Source organism: Salarias fasciatus, chromosome 6 (genome assembly GCF_902148845.1).
Source record: "Salarias fasciatus chromosome 6, fSalaFa1.1, whole genome shotgun sequence".
Lineage (NCBI taxonomy): Eukaryota > Metazoa > Chordata > Actinopteri > Blenniiformes > Blenniidae > Salarias > Salarias fasciatus.
Window position 1 is genome coordinate 34872191 of NC_043750.1, and position 17789 is coordinate 34889979.

At 46.3% G+C, this 17789-nt stretch overlaps 2 protein-coding genes across 2 annotated transcripts; both read right to left on the reverse strand.

Moving 5' to 3' along the window:
- Positions 1–380: 380 nt before the first annotated feature.
- pcyt2 (phosphate cytidylyltransferase 2, ethanolamine) lies at positions 381–8522 on the reverse strand. The gene is made up of 12 exons (XM_030095087.1): positions 8249–8522; positions 5662–5750; positions 4868–5029; positions 4593–4744; positions 4467–4508; positions 3834–3972; positions 3624–3706; positions 3219–3296; positions 2754–2819; positions 2213–2278; positions 1813–1901; positions 381–1462 (listed from the first exon to the last, which is right to left on the reverse strand). The coding sequence occupies exons 1-12, from the start codon at positions 8368–8370 to the stop codon at positions 1354–1356; spliced, it is 1197 nt and encodes a 398-aa protein (XP_029950947.1). The 5' UTR covers positions 8371–8522; the 3' UTR covers positions 381–1353.
- A 353-nt stretch (positions 8523–8875) lies between these two features.
- On the reverse strand, positions 8876–17630 carry sirt7 (sirtuin 7). The gene is made up of 10 exons (XM_030093023.1): positions 17449–17630; positions 17227–17364; positions 16013–16117; positions 15863–15933; positions 15705–15777; positions 15305–15403; positions 14955–15191; positions 13792–13872; positions 10628–10734; positions 8876–10339 (listed from the first exon to the last, which is right to left on the reverse strand). The coding sequence occupies exons 1-10, from the start codon at positions 17551–17553 to the stop codon at positions 10132–10134; spliced, it is 1224 nt and encodes a 407-aa protein (XP_029948883.1). The 5' UTR covers positions 17554–17630; the 3' UTR covers positions 8876–10131.
- Positions 17631–17789: the final 159 nt, after the last annotated feature.

Here is a 17789-nt window from a genome sequence, read left to right on the forward strand (position 1 = left end):
AATTACTTGTATTCGAACTGTTCTGAAGCTTCTCTGAGGCTTTAAGAAGCATCTGTGTGAAATAAACATGCAACTTTTGACAAAACATCCACTGAAGTCTGTGTGACTTCACTCTGCATTCATGGCCTCAAACATTAAACAGTGTTTCAGTTTGCGTCCTGGCCGATGGATCCTTCATGCAGAAGCTACTTTCGGACACCTGTCTGGCTGCGGAGGAAAGACACTTTGCGTTTGTTGAAAACAGTGAGACTTTGCAGCTTTTCGTGTGAGCAGGGGGTCAGCCGTGCCCGAGCAGCTGCGGCCTGGTTTCGCCGCCTCAGTGAACCGTCACTATGTGCTGATCAAACACGTCAGGCTGCAGAACAAACTCCACAGAAGGCTCAAGCGTTTCAACTATTTAATAAAGCCACGTTCACACAGTGGTAAAGAGTTACTGAAAGGTTGTGAAAACTTACATTGCTTAATCTAAAAAAACAAACAAACAAAAAAAACCCACAAACACACACAGTCCCACCATCAACAGCTCCACATTCCCCTGCTGCAAAAACAAGAAAACAGACTCTCTGCAGTGAGTTGAGGATCAAATCTTTCACTTCCTAGATTGTCTCATAAAAAAGAACAAACAGGTTCTCAGACTGAAGGAAGGAGAACAGGATGAGTTTACCCCCACTGAGAGGAATCAGTTCATTCTAATAAAAACCACAGCCCTTTCATTAGTTATAGCTTTAAAATGAGGCACTACTGTCGTTTACGACGTGCACACACACATACACACACCCACACACACATACACCTAACTCAGGTAGTTGTCATAAACAGTTGTGAATGATTAATCTCGTTCAGAGGTGTTGAGTTCCTTTCAGGACGGAAACAAAGTGACCAAAACTTCCAGTGAGTGATGAGCTTTAAAGCATATCCCATTATATCGACTGAAGACACTTTTAAGATGGATTCATAAAATCAAACTGGCTAAAAATCTATGAACATAACTGACACTTAATACTTTTGTCAATAAGTTATGAACGATCACACATTTATAAATGTTTGTAGATTATTATAAAGACGAACAGTGAGAGAATTCATGGACAAAAAAAACAACTAACATGACAGGAAAGATAAAACTGTTCTCTGAGAGGAGGTAAAGGGATTTTGCAGATCTGGGGATTGTTTGAGGGGAGATGTTCTCTCAGCCCCGTCAGGATGGAGACGTTCGTACAGACAGGCGCAGGCCGCCTCATAGGTTATCCAAAGCGAGGGATCCGGCGGCTCCTCGGGGACCGGCCGGCCCGGACCCTCCGTGCCGTCCCTCCGCCGTCTCAGAGCTCGGTGCACCTTGGGAACCGGCGAGGCCCGCTACTGAGCCGCCGCTCCGCTCTGCTCCTGCTGCTCCCTCCTCTTCATCGCCTCGATCACCGCCATCTCCTTGGCCTCTTTCTTCTGGTTCCTGGCTTCAAACTGCAGCCTGCGAGCGAGAGAAGACACGGGAGGGGAAGAAAGCTGATAAAACGACATAAAACTCTCAATGAAGAAAAGACGAAGCGCAGATCGTAACGTCAGAAACTAAATCGTTTCCTGGCTCAAGTTCATTCAACATTCCTTCAACAGCGTTTGAGGACAAATGGAAGAGGAAGCGCCGACGTTCAGCCATTATTGATGTGGCTTCATTACTCTTCATTTCATCACCTCGTGCAGCTTCGGGACTGATAAGAGTCACTGTCACTGCGAGGCTGAAGCCGCTAACGAGCCGGTCGGAATGACGTAAGGGGCGGAAAGTCCAGACTGGCGGCGACGGCAGCAGGAAACATGGCTGACCTGTTCTCAATGATCCTCTGGACAATGTCATCAGTGGTCAGATTGTTCCCGCTGTTGATGATCCGGAATATGCCTCGCTTCCTCGGCTCCTGGGGGAGGAAAACACGGCATGAACACGAAGTGACGAGCTGCAGCTTCGAGCCAATCGATTCAACACAGCGGCGCCACGTTCAGAGCAGAGAGACACGGTGAATCTAAAGTGAAGGATAATTAATCCTGCAGAACCCTCATGTTACAAAAGGAGTCTGTGTTTGTTAACAGCCAGAAAAAGTGTTGGATTCATCTGAAATGAGAGCATGTTCCATATTGAGCTGTTGCAGGGCGCGGCGTGAGACCCCTCAGCTCTCAGCGCTCCCAGCAGGCAGCAGCAGGATGACTCTGGGCCGGGCGCTGTACTCACGGCGTACGGGTCTGAGCCGTCCTTATCGGGAAACACCTCCGTCTTGCCGTGACACACCAGGTCCACCTGCGCATTTAAACAAACACACCTGGTTGAACTTCTACCGGTTTGAATAATTGAAAAGAACTTGTGAGAATTATCAACTCCCTCCAGTTCGCTAAATTGGTTTAATTTGAGGAAGATAATCCTCATTTTTAAATCATCCACAAGGGGGCGCCACATGAACACACGCTGATCTGCAGCAACCACAAGCGGTCAGCTGCTAGAGAAAAGTTATGATCATCAGGTGAGGAGATACCAGGAAACAGACTGTGGGTCTGAATTAGTCTGAAACAGTTTGCCGTCTCTCTGTTGCTGGTCTGAGGTCAGCTGGGACTGGATCCAGCCTGTCGGGAGTCCAGCTAAAGGGATGAGCCTCGTTCCACCCAGAAGAATATTTGTAGCACTAATTTATGGATTTTATTTTCCTTAAACCAAACACCATAAATAATGGACTAAAATATTTATGCTTGGTTTGAAAATGTGAATTAAAGCTGCTCACCTTAAAATGATCCAACAAGTCCTTCCCCACTGCATACGGAGCACCGATCACCACCTCAGACACGTACTAGACCAAGACACAGAGCACGGCAGACGATTTTCAATGACCTTTCGCGCCATTCACTTTAATTTACACGTGGAAAATTCACTCAGAGTGTGTTTGAATGGAGGAACAGCTCAACATTCTTGTACTAGCTGCTGCTGAAACTCCTGCCAAATTCTGCACCGTGCAGTGAGATGAGTAACACTGCTGGCAGAGCTCGGCGCCGTCTTCGGATTGCGTAATGTTTGCTGAAGGGACACACAATGGCGCACAGATGGGCCACAGAGACTCATTGTTCTGTATGACGGGGGGGAATGGAGGGCGCAGAGCCCGGCTCAGCCTGCAGCGCTCCGACAACACCGGGCAGGAGCACGTCACGCTGTGTGTGTGTGTGTGTGTGTGTGTGTGTGTGTGTGGACTCACCCGACAGGCCAGCACACTCAGGGTCCTCTCATGGATGTTCATTATGGGGTAGTTCTTCCCTTTGTACCGATTCACCTCCTAGAGACAATGAAGAGATCACAGGGCGCAGCTTCAGTTTTTAGACATCTAGGTGAGACATTTCTCCTCAGACGAGGCAGTATGTCAGATGTGTGTGTGGTACACACTGCCGCTCACACACACCAGCAGAAGTGTGCAGGGATGTTCAGTGTGTGACCAGAAAGTGTGAGCTGCTCTTGTTTGAACTGGTCCCAATGCAGCTTTTAACAATAACTGCTGAAACAGCAGGAAGAGGCCAGTTTCTCATCCTCTGAAGAGTGTGTGTGTGTGTGTGTGTGTGTGTGTGTGTGTGTGTGTGTGTGTGTGTGTGTGTGTGTGTACACCCACCTGGTCAAAGTGCAGGCCGACGATGACGTACGGCCTCTCTGCCTGTTTGTAAACCATCTCTAAAAAGTCAACATGGCCGATGTCTGACAGGAATTTGTGGTCAAGGAAAAAAACACACACTACACACACATAAACACACGCACACACCAGAGGAATGATTCCTGTCAGTGTTCTCAACCCATTTACAATGTTTCCAGAGAATGAGGATACGAAAGAGGTCAAAGGCTCCAGCCACGTAGATGATGGTGTCCCCGGGCTGAGGCTCCTTTCCTGAGGCGAACTGGATGATCTTCTGGGACGTCTGCAGGAACTGGGACACTCCCGTCCACGGGCTGTGACCTTTAGGACCCTGAGACACAACAGATACTTTGTGTCAAAGCGCAGCTGACAGACCTGCTTCACAGCTGATGCGAGAAGACGCCGCTAACACGTTCTAAAAGGACTGCAGAGGCGGCGGCTGCACTGCTATCCGTGCTGGACTCAAAGCACAGAGCAGTGCTGGCTGTATCATCCATCCAGATAGCAGATGTGTATTTGCTGTATAGCAGAGTGGATTATTTGGGGTTAAGTAGTTCAGCACGTCATGCGGGGCTGCAGCGTTAGCTGGAGCTGTGTGTCAGAGCACAGCTGGTTCAAACGCACAGTGCAAACTCACTTTATGAGGTTTTACATGCTCTAAGAAAAGCAGCTTGACAGTTACAGTATAAAATCATTTTAATACTTTTAAGATAATCTTCTTTTCTCCTAATAAGTGTTGTGAAGAACGTTTTACTTCCAAGACCATAAGTGCCAAATATAAGTGACTGCTTATGAGAACACACAGCATAAAGCTATTTTACACACCTTCCCAAAGTTGTCGGTATGCTGCTGGTAATCTGGGTTATCCTGCCAAAAGAAATAAATCCAATGAGATTACAAAATAAAACAACAAGTTTCTTCTGAAAGCTAAGTGGAGAAGCAAGAGCTGACCATGTTGCTGTGGTGGGCTTTGGTCATTAGCAGCATGCGTCCCACCAGGTCGGTGGTGGAAACCCCCTGAGTGCGCTTACACTCCCGATAACGGCCTTCACGCTTCACCTCCGCGTACGTGTCCTTGCCGTCTACCGTTAACGTGATGTCGTCTGTCAAACACACACACACACACAAGGAAAAAAATAAAACCCAGGTCTCATCAGGCAGCTCCACCACAGTCTCACTGCGTCAGCCCAGAGGAGACTGCGGACGTCTAAAAGCCAGCGGCTCACCTCCGTGCACACAGAAGTCACAGTTGTATTTGTCCAGCGTCTCCAGCGTGGTGACGTACGGCGCTCCCTCCACGATCTCGTCCACCCACTTGATGGCTCGCACCATTTTGTAGCGTTCTGCCTGAGTGAAGACCGGCGGGCCCTTGTGTTTGGAAATCTCCGCTTTGAGAAGGAGAGAGAGAGAGAGAGAACAGAGTGTTACTGACTCTATCAGATAACAAACTGAATGAAACTTAATGATGTGAGTTATGAAACACAATGAAAGACTCGTTTCAAAATAAAACGTCATTTGCTGCTGCATTTTCATTTGCTGAACATAAAAACAACTTGATCATTAAGTGTATTTTGCCGAGTGAGAACTTACTTCATAGAACTAAAATAAAGGTAATTATGGTTAATATGCCTCATTTTACTCGTTCAAACTCAATGGGAAATGCTTTTTCTTTTATGTACATGATGTGATCTAATCGTTACACAGAGCATTCATCAGTTCTATGTTAGTGCCTCAGACATTTAAAATGAAATGTAGCTAAAATGTATCCATCCATATTAAATAAAATCAAATGCAACACTTTTTCCCCACAATGACCATATAAAAAACATTTGTGATGTTGGAAAAGACTTCACAGTTCCATTGCAATAACTCAATTTGAATTTCACTGCATCAAAATATCTCAAAAAGTCAGAACGAGGGCAACAAAAGTCAGGAAAAGAACCAGAAAGACTTTAAAAAGGGTTGTTTATGTGAGCTGATCAGTTCCCAGCCTCGATGCGGGGTATTTTTACAGCCTTACCATCGGTATGCACTCCCACTATGAGGAAATCTCCCATGGCTTTAGCCTGCCGCAGCTGGTTGGAGTGACCGTAATGCACCATGTCATAACTGTGGAGACGGAAAGAGAGACAGAAATGTCACCAGATGAAAAAGAACAGATATACGAAGGCGTTTCACACACATATTTGTTTCTTTCTCCTTCTTTCACTGTGACATTGTCATGCCATATTTCTGCTGCAGGGTTACTGTAGGTTAAAACGGCAGCGGTCAGTGGGCAAAAGGTGAGAACAAACACACAGTGTCTGCAGTGTGCCCGTGTTTATTTGCTTTCTGCCATTCAGTAACCCACAGTCGATATATTGCATAATGTGTAAGAAAAGAAACAGACACGAGTAGCCTGTCCTGTCCGATTACGCCACCGCGTCAACATCAAGAGGAAGCATATTGTGTTTCGGTGATCTCCATCTGAGATTAAGATGCTGCTGAGCAGCCTGACAGCAAGATGGAAGAGGAATGGATGAACATGTGTTTTTGTTTAGTGCCTCCAGGATTCACATTCCTGCTTTAAAAAAAAAAATACTTAGCACTCCATCATGTACAGCCAGCCTGCACGCACGCACGCATGCACACCCACACACACTTCTTCAGTCTTTAGCAACCAGCATCAATAACGCTGACATTCAAACATGTATAAAATAGTTTTTCCTGATACACTATCCAATTATTGTGTCCCCATTTGAATGAAGCAGATGTTTAGAGATGTGTTTACTAATATTTCCACTATATTACATTTATTTTATTGATAAAGTAATAGAATTATAGCACAAAGATTCCTCCTGTTTTTTTAAATGTGGATTTAGCATACCGGTACTTTCACTGGGTTGCAGAACACTCAGTAGTGCAGTGATTACAACTCTCAGCTCTGCTTCCTGTCCTGGTTGGGGGTCTTTTGGTGTGGATTTTGCATGTTCTCCCTTTTTATACATGGCTGTTCTCAGGACGATCCCGTTTTCTCACACTGTTCAGAAAAACAGTTGTTTGAGGCTGAGTGGGGAGTTTGAATTTCCCGGATGGATGACCCTCTGACCGTTGACCTTTCCCAGGTCAAACCTGCCTCTCATGGTCAGCTGGGATTAGCTTCACCATCCCACAATGCTAAGCTGGATAAGGCCTTTCAAAGGACAGATGAACTGCATTTTGAACGTAAAATAAAAGAAGTTCCTCACATGCATCTCAAAACTGACAGTCAAACTTTGCTTTACAGTTACTGAGGTTCAAACATGATCTATAGTGGTAATATTATGGAATATAAAAACAAATAGTTGGAGTTAGTCAAAGTTGTGGTTTTGGCCCCATGTATTACATAGAAACTACATCAAAAGCCACAGATGTCTGGCTTCAGCAGCATATTGCATTACACTGAACCACGTGTTTACTATGTCAGATATTTTTAACCATCACAGGTCATACGAGCTGTCAGTGACCCGCTTGCTGTCCAGTGCAGTGAGTGAGTCCGGCATGTATCTAAACGCTAAAACATGAGAAGATTCCTGATCTCCTTCCACAACACAACACAACACAACATAGTGTTGCAGAATGACAAACTGAGACACACCCGGATGAGGTTGATCAACATTTCCTAAAAAGCAATGTCAGTGATGCAGATCACCTTAAGAATGAACCATTCCTCACAACGATACCAAAAGCGAAAGTGACAATGAGACCACAACTCAAAGAAGTTCATGTGACACCTCTGAAGATAAAAGATGCACTGGATGATTTTTACACACAACAGTGTCTCCAGCATAATCTGATTATTGTGACAAATTAATTTAGGGCACAAGAAATGTGAAAATAAAAACGTTACTAGAGTATGCAAACTACAGTATCTCAGTTCAAAAGGTCATCCCATGGCAAAGAGAAAGATGGAGTCAAATCCCCAACTGCAAACTGTTGATGGTGATCAGTTCACCTGTAACTTGCAAAGGGTTATCTTCATTATTCCCCCAACCCAGGCCTGACACTAGGATATTATCAGTATGATGTGAGAGTACTAAACACTACACCACGTGCTTCTCCAGCTCCTTCCTGTCATACTGATGAGCAACTGGAGTTGCATCTCGTGTACATGTACACAAACATTGTGACAGCGTGTCATTCATGTGCACAGCAACATTTAGGATAGACCGGAGCTCATATTTGATGGGAACATAATAGTGATATGGAGAGAACAGCAGCAGGTATAATTGAAAATAAATAATAAACACTTTGTCATGTTCATTCAGGACTTCAGCTTGATGTGTGTTCATGGCTTTGCAGCTTCATCAAAGTAAAACAGGTTGGTCAAACACAGTAGCGCTTATTAACGATTTATTCAAAGTAGTTAAGGTAGAATTAAAATTATTAATCTAATCTGTCTCTAATGCTTTCATTTTATTAGTTACGATATTAAACTCCTGTTGCCAAGTTACGACCTGCTAAGCCGCTTGTTAGCATTAGCACGCTAGCACGGTGCACGTTACATAATGAGCGATCAACAGGAGGATCATCTCCAGACTTTATAAACCGGCAGCGGCAGAAAGGCCGGGGCGGCCACACGGACTCACCAGCCGTCACACCACAGCCGCACCACCCGCTTCCTCTTCTCCGGGCTGCAGGCGGAGGCAGCCGGCTCGCTCCCGGCGTCCCCCCGCCGGTCGCTGCTCGCGTGGTGGCCGTTTTTAATCATTTCTGACGGCTGCAGGCGAACGGCAGAGAGGCGAAACGGCGACAGGCGGATGTAGCACAAGTGTACGAGTTCCTAAAAGCCGGCTACCCGCTCCCCGAGGACGCCCCGCGGTCTCTGTCTCCGCTTTCTCCGCCGGTCAGATTCTGGAGCGGCCGACGCCTCCGGTGTGACGTCACATCGGACGCTCGCTCAGGAGGACGTGCCGATTGCGTAATCAGCGAGTCACGTGACGACCAGCCCAGAGCCGCTTTATCAGAGGCGTCAACACATCTTGAGTTCAGGGGCCGCGCGCTGATCAGTTTCCTCTCGAAATAGCTCCACAATCACCTTTAAATTTCAAACATATCTCTTTGTTGCAGTGCGAAGTAGATGTGATGAAAATGTTTATTTTCCATAAAGCCAAACAATCAGCAAAAATTATAATCTCAACATAGGTCCAATCCTAATGACATCTTCTGACGTCAAAACTTCTTGGATTAAATAACGTGAAAGCCCTATATGTATGCATGTATGCATTTGTAAATAGGCGTATGTATGCCTTGATATAGATTAGTGTAAATGTTTTGCATAAAAGATGCATTGATATTATAAAACATACATTATAGATCAAATATTGTAATAGCATTACATAAATCAAAGACATGTAGTAAAAATTCACCACATAGTGATTTATTCTCAAAAGAACATTGCCACATTTTTTCCCAAACTATGTAAAAGTATTATTGCAGGAGTGTTTCAATTTTGACTTTCATAAATACTGAAAACAAGCTTACAGAGGACATTCCGTCCTAACTTCTGATACTATATGGTAAAAGCTGTGATTTTTAACATCTTTCTGAGACAAATGGAGAGAACTATGCCAATTGGTCCCAATGACTGCAGTAAACACAAGCTCAACACGACAACATAACTCTGCTTTCTTTCTTACACTGTAAACACCAGAGGAAAATGTAAACATGACGACAATCCACAACTTGTAATGTACAGCAGGATCAAACCTGAGGGGTTACAGCAGAGCTCTGAAACTTCAAGGTAAACTGAAACACCTTTACACTAATCAGTAACAAAGGTTACATTTAAAACTAACTTCTCAACATTTGTAGAAAATAATGTCCTACAAAAATATATTTAACTCTAATACATGTAGAAAATGCCCAAGCTGTCGAAGGAAATCTTAAACACACCTTCAGCTGAAAGGAGCCGCTTCTCACATGAACATGTGCTCCATCCATAAGACAAGGACTGAATGTGGCTCTGCTCTGGTGCCAACACTCAGATCCATAAGTAACTGTAAAACCTCTGCTGGCAAAAACATTAAATTATACTCCACTTACATTTATGGTGCTATTTAAACTTCAAATATGGCTGGAAACACACTGCACTGTGTTGTAATTCAGTTTCTTCTACATACTGCTTTCCACTCTGTGTGGAACAAAACAAATAATTTCCATATCGAGAGAGACCGAAAGAAAATTCTAAATTGAAGATAAACAGCCCTGCTATGCATCTGCATGACAAAAGCCACTTTTACATAAAAGTGTGATTAAAAAAAATAATAATTTCATGGTGCAAAGTGGCATTTTCAATTGGATGAATACCACACACACATACACACGACTGCGTGTAACTCCCCAACACAAACAGACACACTAAAGCTGAGAGGTCCAGTCACTGTGACGGGGACTAAAGTCGGAATCAGTCTCCGGGACAGGGAGCTGGTAAAAAGTGACCGTAATGTTGGAGTCCATTCAGTTCGCTGCATTACGAAGCTTTTTTCTTCTTCCTTCTGCCTTTGCCGTAGCCTCGGCCGAACCAGCCGCCCTGCACGGACGAGGCTTCGTCTGTCTGTTCCTCCGTATCCGCCGAGCAGTCCTCCTGTCCACCAGGGGGCGAGATCACCTCTCGAGAATGGGTGTTCCCCTCCTCTGGGAGCAGAGGTGTGGCTAAACTGAAGATGGGGTCATCGGCCCTGATGAGAGTGAAGGAGCCATAATTAAAACACCACCCAGTCCTTCTTCTGTACATAGAGTTAGCTCAAACAAAGCCAATTCAATGTACTGTCTCTGCATTTGAACCTCCTTTTTTTCCACATTTTCATGGTTGAATTCAAGAAATCCACATGCTAGTCAGGTATGTGGCAGTGTGCTACATATCTAATACTGCACAGGCTCAACTGTTACGTCTGACAAAACTGATTCAAGCATAGTTTTCCACATTTGTGCCATTATTCGTGGTTATTTCGTTATCTAACTCTTACTTCTCATACGCAGGAATCTGGAGGTTCAGCTCCTCCATCAGGAGACTCATAACCTCGTCACACTTGCCATTAATTTTCAGCACTGCCAGGTCGTCCTTTGGTGTCCACTGAAACAAAAGCAAAACCTCAAAATCAGCAACTGAGCATCCATAGCATTTAAACTTTGTGATTGTGCTTTCTGCAATGTGGATTGAGTGGCAGCCGACGGCAGGGTGCCCGGCGACCCGATCCTCAGACACAGAGACTAGCTCTAGGGACATGGAATGTCACTTCGTTGGCGAGGAAGGAGCCCGAGCTTGTGAGGGAGGTTGAGAGGTACCAGCTAGATATAGTCAGGCTCACCTCCACACACAGCCTGGGCTCTGGAACCCAATTTCTCGAGAAGGGCTGGACTCTCCACTTCTCTGGCACTGCCCGCGGTGAGAGGCGGCGGGCTGGTGTGGGTTTGCTTATAGCCCCACAGCTCAGCCGTCATGTGTTGGAGTTTTCCCCAGTGAACGAGAGGGTCGCATCCCTGCACCTTCGAGTACCCGGACTTCTTGGAGTCCCTGGGAGGGGTGCTGGACAGTGCTCCGACTGGGGACTCTATAGTTCTACTGGGGGACTTCAACGCCCACGTGGGCAGCGAAAGCGAGACCTGGAGGGGGGGGTGATTGGATCGCATGGCCTCTCTGATCTGAACCCGAGTGGTGTTCTGTTATTGGACTTTTGTGCTAGTCACAGTTTGTCCATAACAAACACCATGTTGGAGCACAGGGGTGTCCATAAGTGCACTTGGGACCAGGACACCCCAAGTCGGAGGTCGATGATCGACTTTGTTGTTGTGTCATCTGACCTCCGGCCGCATGTCTTGGACACTCGGGTGAAGAGAGGGGCAGAGCTGTCAACCGATCACCACCTGGTGGTGAGTTGGATTTGATGGCGGAGGAGTAAACCAGACACACTTGGCAGACCCAAACGTGCTGTAAGGCAACTCCCACCTCCGGGAGAGCTTCACTCATGTCCTGAGGGAGACTGGGGACGTTGAGTCCGAGTGGACCATGTTCTCCACCTCCATTGTTGAAGCAGCTGCCCGGAGCTGTGGTCGTAAGGTCTCCGGTGCCTGTCGTGGTGGCAACTCCTGAACGCTGTGGTGGACACCGGATGTAAGGGCTGCCGTCAAGCAGAAGAAGGAGTCCTATCGAGCCTTGTTGGCTCATGGGACTCCCGAAGCAGCTGACAGGTGCCGGCAGGCCAAGCGAACTGCAGCCTGAGTGGTTGTGGAGGCAAAAACTCGTGTCTGGGAGGAGTTCGGGGAGGCCATGGAGGAAGACTACCGGTTGGCCTCGAAGAAATTCTGGCAAACTGTCCGGCGCCCCAGGAGGGGAAAGCAGGTCTCTACTAACACTGTTTACAATGGAGGTGGGGAGCTGCTGACCTCAACTGGGGATATTGTAGGACGGTGGAAGGAATACTTCGAGGACCTCCTCAATCCCATCGCCACGTCTTCCGAGGAGGAAGCAGAGACTGAGGTCTCAGAGGTGGACTCGTCTATCACCCAAGCCGAAGTCACCAAGGTGGTTGGTAAGCTCCTCGGTGGCAAGGCACCGGAGGTGGACGAGTACCTCAAGTCTCTGGATGTGCAGGGACTGTCTTGGTTGACATGTCTCTGCAACATCGCGTGGCGGTCGGGGACGGTGCCTCTGGATTGGCAGACCGGGGTGGTGGTCCCCCTGTTTAAAAAAGGGGACCGGAGGGTGTGCTCCAACAATAGGGGGATCACACTCCTCAGCCTCCCTGGGAAAGTCTATTCCAGGGTACTGGAGAGGAGGATTCAACCGATAGTCGAACCTTGGATTCAGGAGGAACAATGCGGTTTTCGTCCTGGTCGTGGAACAGTGGACCAGCTCTATACCCTCCATAGGGTGCTAGAGGGTTCGTGGGAGTTCACCTGACCAGTTCACATGTGTTTTGTGGACTTGGAGGAGGCATTCAACCACGTCCCTTGTGGTGTCTTGTGGGGGTGCTTTGAGAATATGGAGTCTGGGGCCCCCTGTTAAGGGCCGTCCGGTCTCTGTATGACCAGAGTGGGAGTCTGGTCCGCATTGGACCTGTTCCTGGTGCATGATGGACTCAGGTAGGACTGCCCTTTGTCACCGGTTCTGTTCATAATCTTTATGGACAGAATTTCTAGGTGCAGCCAGGGGCCGGAGGGAGTTCGGTTTGGGGAACACAGGATTTCATCTTTGCTTTTTGCAGATGATGTTGTCCTGTTGGCTCAATCAAACCTGGATCTACAGCATGCACTGCGGCGGTTCGCAGCCGAGTGTGAAGCGACAGGGATGAGGATCAGCACCTCCAAATCTGAGGCCATGGTCCTCAACCGGAACAAGGTGGCTTGCCCTCTCCAGGTCGGTGGAGAGACTCTGACCCAAGTGGAGGAGTTTAAGTATCTTGGGGTCTTGTTCACGAGTGGGGGACAGATGGAGCGTGAGATTGACAGGCGGATCAGTGCAGCAGCTGCAGTGATGCATTCGTTGCATTGGTCCGTTGTGGCGAAGAGGCGAAGAGGGAGCTGAGCCGAAAGGCGAAGCTCTCGATTTACTGGTCAATCTACGTAGGGTGGCTGGGCGCTCCTTTAGAGATAGGGTGAGGAGCTCAGTCACCAGGGAGGAGCTCGGAGTAGAGTCGCTACTCCTCCACATCCAGAGGGGCCAGCTAAGGTAACTCGGGCACCTTTTCAGGATGCCTCCTGGACGACTCCCTGGGGATGTTCTCTGGGCATGTCCCACCGGGAGGAGACCCCAGGGAAGACCTCGGACACGCTGGAGAGATTATGTCTCTCGGCTGTCCTGGGAACGCCTTGGGATCCTCCCGGAAGAGCTGGAGGAAGTGTCTGGGGACAGGAACTCTGGGCATTCCTGCTGAGACTGCTGAGACTGCTGCCCCCGCGACCTGGCCCCGGATAAGCGGTGGAAGATGGATGGATGGATGGATGGATGGATGGATGGATGGATGGATGGATGGATGGATGGATTGTGCTCTCCAAAAAAAAAAAAAAAAAATATATATATATATATATATTTTTTTTTTTTTTTAAGCTTAGTTTGCAGTTGTTTGATTCAGGAGTGATGCAGCAGAGAAATGTCTGAGAACACGGAGCCAAAGCACCAGAGGAATCGTACCTGTAGGTTGACGATGTAAAGTTTTGGTCTTTTGCTCGCTGGTCTGTTCATGCACCACAGACAGGCGTATTTCTTCAGCACCTAAAGGACGAGACACAAAACACAGAAGAAAACGCAACGGGCCATGTTAATAAAACAGCCTTCACATCCTGCCAAATAAAAAGAGCTGTTCCAAATGTAGGAACATGAGCGAAATAAAACCTGTCAAGAGCTTTTTGATTGTGGTGCTAACTGGAAAACTGGCTTTGATTTGTAGCTTCAAAACAAGGAATCTATATTTAGATCAGACAATTACATGAACTTAATCAGCTCATGCTGCATTCGAGTGTTTTTCAGGAGTCCTGATTGGTCTCTGATCATGACTGTCACACTAATTATTTCAGGGACCACAGCCAGACAGTACAATGAAAATATAAAAGCCTGGAACACTTCTAATGTTTATTGTGTTAGGGCAAAACATCCGTACCCTGAAAGAAATTCACATTTAACAAAACCCAAGATAAACTGTGGTTTAAAAGTGCAAAATTAAATTACATCGGCCACACAAATTCAGATTCCCGTCAGATTAAAGCCATTTGTCACTTCTCAGGTGCACTATCTCTGCAGAATTCATTTATAAATCATTCAGTCTTCGATTTTAAGCCAATAAATAAATAAATAAATAAATAAATAAATTAAGCTTAATTTACTGCTGGGTTTGGAAGTTCAGTAGTGGGTCTCAGTGTTAATCTGCTAATCTAACTAACTGACAAACATTTAATTTTTCCTCCATAACCTTTACACTCCAGAGTGATGCTGTGGGTGTGATTAGACTGACTTCTGGCAACTGGTCCATTTGTTTGACGTCCCTGAGGAGGATGTAGTGGTATTGATTTCATTCTAAGTTGCCCCGTCATAATGAAGTGAGAATAGAGGTGTTGAATTCTTTAAAAACAAGAATCTGTTTTTGGAGTCTTAATAATAAGTATACATTTGTTTTATATAGCACGTTACAGGACAAAGAAAAACGACAGCAAAATCCCTCGAATATGAAGATGCCAATACACTGAATGTCTGTTTGTGTCCTTGTAAACAGTTAAATCAAAAACAGAATGAGGTTGGTCCCTCTCATCATGATTGCAGCACATCATACTGTCAGATCCACTGTGCTTTTTAAAACCTGCCTTTAAACTGGAGCCCAAGCAGAGGATGACGTCTGCAGCCTCCGCCGCCTCCGCAGCTCCCTTCCAGTTCAGAGGCTGTTCCAGAGTCCCGCGCTCCCCAAAGTGCACGATGGTGTCCCTCAGTTCGTCTCCGCAGTGGTGACACCTGCGGCCCGTCCCGTGGCGGTGCAGAGACGTCCGCTCAGTCACGTCAAACAACCGCACGTACTCTCTGACCGGGGAGCAGGAGGCACATACCTGGACAAAAAAAAGAAAAACAAGCACATCAGAACAACTGAATTTGGAAACGAGAAGGACTAGTGTGTGTGTGTGTGTGTGTGTGTGTGTGTGTGTGTGTGTGTGTGTCTTACCTCAATAAACATGTTTCCATGCAGCTCAGAGAGGGCGGATCTGGGTAGACCGCTACGCAGATGAAGGCCGTCACAGTTCTGAGACACAACGTGCTTCACCTTTACAGACACACGGTGGAAAATCATTACCCAGAGGTGGTTTTGCGTGCAGCAGCATGGAGAAGCGGCTTCCTGGCAGAAATTTTTCCTCCTTTTTATCACAACAGTTTGACAAAAAATGAAATAAGTAGGAAGCAGGTAGTAAATAAGATAAAATAAGGACACATTTGTCAAACATATATAGTAACAAACAATAGGAAGTCCAATAACTATCTCACAGGAGACCTGAGGATTATTATCTGACACAGTGAAAACTTCTGTCATACAGGGTTAATGGAAGATACTAGATGGCTTCACTTACCAGCTTTTCCTTGTGGAGTGTTCTTATACACATGTGTGTGAGTGTCGGCTGTGCTTTACTCAGGTCTGTTGAGCTGTGAGTCGAGACAAAAAACCCACAAAAATTAGAGAGGAAGTACATTTGAAATAATTTCAAGTTACCATGAAGACGTGTCCTACCTGATACTCCGTCCCTTCTGGAGTTGCGTCCAGACTCCATTCGGGCCTCTGTAGTCGGGGATAGACGCTGCCTAAAATCAGACACACTGTCATTGTACTTAAATTTTAAAGAGAAAAAAAGGAAGACACAGACGTGAGAGTTTGACGTACTGTGCTGATGCCGGCTCCAGTGTAAACCACCAGACGATTTGCTTGCTTGATGGCTGCAGCTAGCAGCCTGATTTTAGTTTTTAACTCTTCAACATCATCACACACCTGAAAACAAAGGGAAAGAAATACCTTTAAAGAATAGACATCAAAATGGACTTCATGCACAAACAAATCCAGGAAAGTCCCAGTCTAGAGTGTCTGAAGAAATGAAGCCAATTTCTACTTCAGCATCATTTTCCAAGAGAAATCTGATAGAACCAAGAAACAAAAGGTCTTGCTCTAAACATTCAAAATAAACCCAAAACTGGAGGCTCTTGGATTAAAAAGTTGCCCCAAATACAAATAATTGAGTAAATATATCCCCTTGAATTGAAGTTCCACATCAGAAAAATTAGTTAAATTTTAATAGTTCTGCAGAACTTCTGAAAATGAATGTGAACTTCAGAGACCTCTAAATGTGACAAGTTGCACATTCCTCCCTGGTACAGGAAAAACCCATAAAAATTAACATAGGTAAAAGAATTCCCATAAAGCCAAATAAACAGTGTCTGCAAGTTTTTTTTTAATGTTTCTTTGGGACATAATTTGATCCCAGAATAGACACACTTTGGGAACAAACTACAGCATCTCAGTGTAAAGCATTGTATTTTGATTGAATGCAGCAGATCCATCTCCACACACACTCAAATATTAATAAAACTTACCATGAAAGCCCATGTTTCTGCTGACCTTCTGTTTTTAGTCTTCAAAATACCTCATTAAACACACATACGTCTTAAAAAAACGACACAAACAATACACAGTTGATCTGACACTGTTGGTTAGATTTAGATGCCAATACTCTCACAGTTGATAAGTCTGCCTTTAAAGTGCATCTTGATTGTATGCAGAACCAAAATTTGTGTCAATGTTAAAAAAGGAACCTATTTTAACAGAATTACAAATACCGTTTCCCAAAACTCATATTTAGAGGGCTTTTTTTAATTCCTCAAAACTGGTGATTACTTCATAGAACAGTATTTTGTTGTAAGGTGCAGCAACAGGGTTAGTTTGTCGACCTCTGGAGAGAAAGAGTCAGCCATTCAGTCACTTTGATCCTTGAAACAAGACGAGTTTCATCTTGAAATGAGAAATACTGGATACTTTATCCAGGTCTGTGGAAAACGCTGTCAGAGAGACCCTTCCTGGTCACCAGAGCCCACAGCAGAGCTCACCTCCTCCTGCTTCCTCTTCAGCACATTCCTGCGGACCTGCCTCCGGCACAGCTCCTCCGCGGTGTCCCGGTGCAGCCGCAGCACGGCGGCTTCCTCCTCCGACCGCTCGGCCTCGGGTTTCTTCAGGAGCCGTCCGACCTGGAGGGCAGAGGACCGGGTTAGACACCTGCTCGCTTAGCCGGCTAGCTAGTGGCCACAAACGCTTCGTTTTCACGTCTCTACCAGGCTGAAAATCTTCCGCTCGCTCTCCCGCTGCAGTATTCTGGCTTTCTCCAACGCTTTCCTCTCCGACCGGGAAGGACCGCCGCCGTCCGCCTCCTCCGCCATCCCGTTCTAAGTCAGCGGGGCTGGGAAAGCTTTCTGTTTGGAAAACGAAGCGGAGCGCCGCGGCCATCCGGACATAGTTCACTGGCAGCCGAGAGCAGCGTCCCAGCAGCGCCCCCTGCTGCCCGGAGGAGCACTGCAGTGTGTTGCAGCGCCCCCTGCTGGTCGGAGGCGTGTTCAGCCCTTCAGCAGCGGCCTTTAGTGACAATGTGTCTGCCGCAGCGCCCCCTATTGTCTGG